This window comes from Notothenia coriiceps, unplaced genomic scaffold (assembly GCF_000735185.1).
Source record: "Notothenia coriiceps isolate Sejong01 unplaced genomic scaffold, NC01 NC01_scaffold00030668, whole genome shotgun sequence".
NCBI lineage: Eukaryota > Metazoa > Chordata > Actinopteri > Perciformes > Nototheniidae > Notothenia > Notothenia coriiceps.
In genome coordinates this window covers 1,283-4,208 of record NW_011363369.1, presented here as the reverse complement: position 1 = coordinate 4,208, position 2,926 = coordinate 1,283, and the positions used below count along the sequence as shown (strand labels likewise).

At 40.4% G+C, this 2,926-nt stretch overlaps 1 protein-coding gene across 1 annotated transcript; it reads right to left on the bottom strand.

Moving 5' to 3' along the window:
- Positions 1 to 533: 533 nt before the first annotated feature.
- Positions 534 to 2,608, bottom strand: LOC104959651 (glutamate receptor ionotropic, NMDA 2C-like; the record flags this gene model as incomplete). Its single annotated transcript, XM_010787551.1, has 3 exons — positions 534 to 763; positions 1,754 to 1,879; positions 2,455 to 2,608. Coding segments are annotated over 3 exons (510 nt in total), but the record flags the coding sequence as incomplete, so codon positions are not given.
- Between the last annotated feature and the right edge of the window lie 318 nt (positions 2,609 to 2,926).

The following is a 2,926-nucleotide window of genomic DNA, read 5'->3' as shown; positions in this document are numbered from 1 at the left end:
TATAATGAGAAGAGAATGACTGCCAGAATCGTAATGAGCAATGGACAGCTTGCTCTTTTCCTCAAATGCCTCTTTATTCCCTTCAGTTGCCTGTGAGCAAAGTTTCTAGAAACCATTTCTCATGCTGGAGGTTTAACATGGATTTACTTGTCAATACTCTTATAAAACACATCCTCAGGTGAGACAAATATGCATAAGATAATACCAAATAATTGTAATAACCGTCTGCCCGGAAAATCCACTTGTGTAATACATTTAATTTTACAAAAAAACCCATACAAAGAACCCGGGGATGTAATTCAATTTCACCACTTACTCTACGAACCCTTTTATGTTTTCCAGGGAAAGGAAAAGTCATAGCCATGACATTGACACTTCTGGATTTTTGCCTTTCATAGCTGTATCTCACACTGTTTACACACCCACAATAGACCACTTTGTGTTTTTCCTAAGCTGTAGATCAAACACAACATCACGCCTGATAACACACACATACGCACAGCTCTGTCATTGGCAATGACAGAGCTCTGTACCTTTTTGTCACTGAGTCCGGAGACCGTGTCGATGTATTGCTCCTGGATCATGAAGGCTGCCAGGTTGGCTGTGTAGGAAGCCAGGAAGATGACAGCGAAGAAGGCCCAAACCAGGACCATGATCTTACTAGTGGTTCCCTTTGGATTCTCAATGGGGACCGAGTTGTTGAAAACGATTCCCCACAGCAGCCACACAGACTTCCCAATAGTGAAGGTGGGACCTCCGGGATCTAAACAGGATGAAGTAGAGTAGACAGTATCAGTCTATACATGGTGAACAATGTTGGAGGAAATGCACTCGTCTATTTACAATGGTCAAGATCAGAATGGTCCCTATAATGTTTTTATACTTCCGCCTTTGTGTAAAACTTTAGTCAACTAAAAAAACTAAATTAGTTAAGGTTGGGGGCTACTGCGGTTGAACTAGCTCAGCCTGTAAGGACTTGGTTTAGCAACTTAAGGGTTGCCTGTTTGAAGTTGTGATCGGAAAATACATAGTGCTGTCTGGTAGCTGGAGAGGTGCCAGTTCACCTCCTGCCATTGAGCAAGGCATCAAACTCTAGACTGCTCCCGGGCGCAGAAACAATAACAGCACCTTCTCTCTGACACCTCTCCATTAGTGTATGTTTATACTGTAGGTCCTGTTTGTCTTAATACAAAAACAGCTAAATAAAAACAGACGCAAAACGTCCTAAAATACATAAAACGGAGGTGAGAAGCCATGGCATGAGTTTAGTCCCTATCCTAGCCTTTCTTTATCCATTATAAGAAGCTTTATAGACCACATGGCTTCGAAATGAAACCGGAGTCAATTTTTGCCGGGCATTGATCCAATATGTGGCCACTGTAAAGAGGCTTGGATTTCACATACTCTCCGAATTCCCTCAAAACCTTCAAGACTTTACTATCTGTGATCTTTATATGTGGAACTCCAGGGATGACGATATTGAAATAAATTAATTCAAGCACATACAAAAATAATTCCATATCGTCTGCAGTATGACAAAGGTGAATTCAAAAACAAACAATGGTGTGGCAAGGAGATACTCCATCTAATGTTTGGTTCTGTTTCATGTGCATACAAATGGCAAATGTAATTTAGTTTGCAGAGGAAAAAAGAGACTCGGCACACTGATTGATTTGCAGCATAAAGGCTGTTTGTGCTGATCTGAATCTGTCAATCTGTTCAAGTTCAACAACAACAGAGAGGGAAGACTTACCTTTAGCAGTGACCAGGCTGCGGTTGTATCCAACTGGACTGCAGTATTCAAATATGAAGACTGTGATGGCCACAACAGTGAGACACATGACGAACATCATCACCCACACAGCTGGACTGTATGGTTCTTTAGGGGAAGAGGACATAGGACACAGTCAGACAGAAGAAAGAGTTCACAGAAACACTCCACCTTCAAAGCTCATATGTTGCAAACTGGCAAACAATGACAAATTATTATCATCAAACTATCATACAATTTGTCATATAGGAATTACAAGCAGCTGAATTCCATCCCACCAATACAAGTCCAATAACACTAATTAGTTAGTAATGCATATTGTATTCATGTTGTGAGGGTACATAATGTGACATTATTAATCTATCAGTTGAACAACTGTAATGAGCCAAGAAGGCCAATTTTCATCTGTTGACCCTGGCCAGAAATGTAGATTACACTGCACCCTAATAATGTATTTTATTATATAAGGAATGTAAAAAAATAAACATTAAACACAAAAACATACAAATACAGTTTAATATAAAAATAAATAACCAGTCATGAAAGATTTCAAAAATTAAACATGCATATTACTGATTATTACAATTATAAAGAGTAAGTTGAGTTAAACCGTGACTGTTTCAAGCAAAGAGATACATACCCACATATGTATTCATTACCACAGACAAGTAGGAGTCTCTCACCTAAAAAGGCAGATGGTGAGACAGTCCCATTACTTCGCGCCACCATCACACTGATCCCCGTCTCCACAAATGGCACTGAGAAGTCTATAATCTCTGAGCGCTCTTCGTTTATGGTCAACGAGCCAATGGCCATGTCGGCCCGCTTGTAGAACACCTGTCGTGGAGGAGAAGACAATGGAGATATTTCTTTAGGTGAGATGAGAGTGGCAAAACAGTGGATGTTTTTGTGGCATTACCATAAATTGGACTCAGTGTAACAGCATCGGACAATATACTGGTGACCTTTGAGACAAATCTCATCCATCAGTGAAGTCAAAACCCTCGGCCTCTGTCCCTGAGGGTGATGTTCTGTCTGGTTCTTCCAGCAGCCACACTGGCACTACTCTATTGCCTATCCTAATGTTATCTTGCCTTTTTCTACCACTGGATTGTGTATGCATTAACCACCATCTAATCCCTCTCTAATGCATTA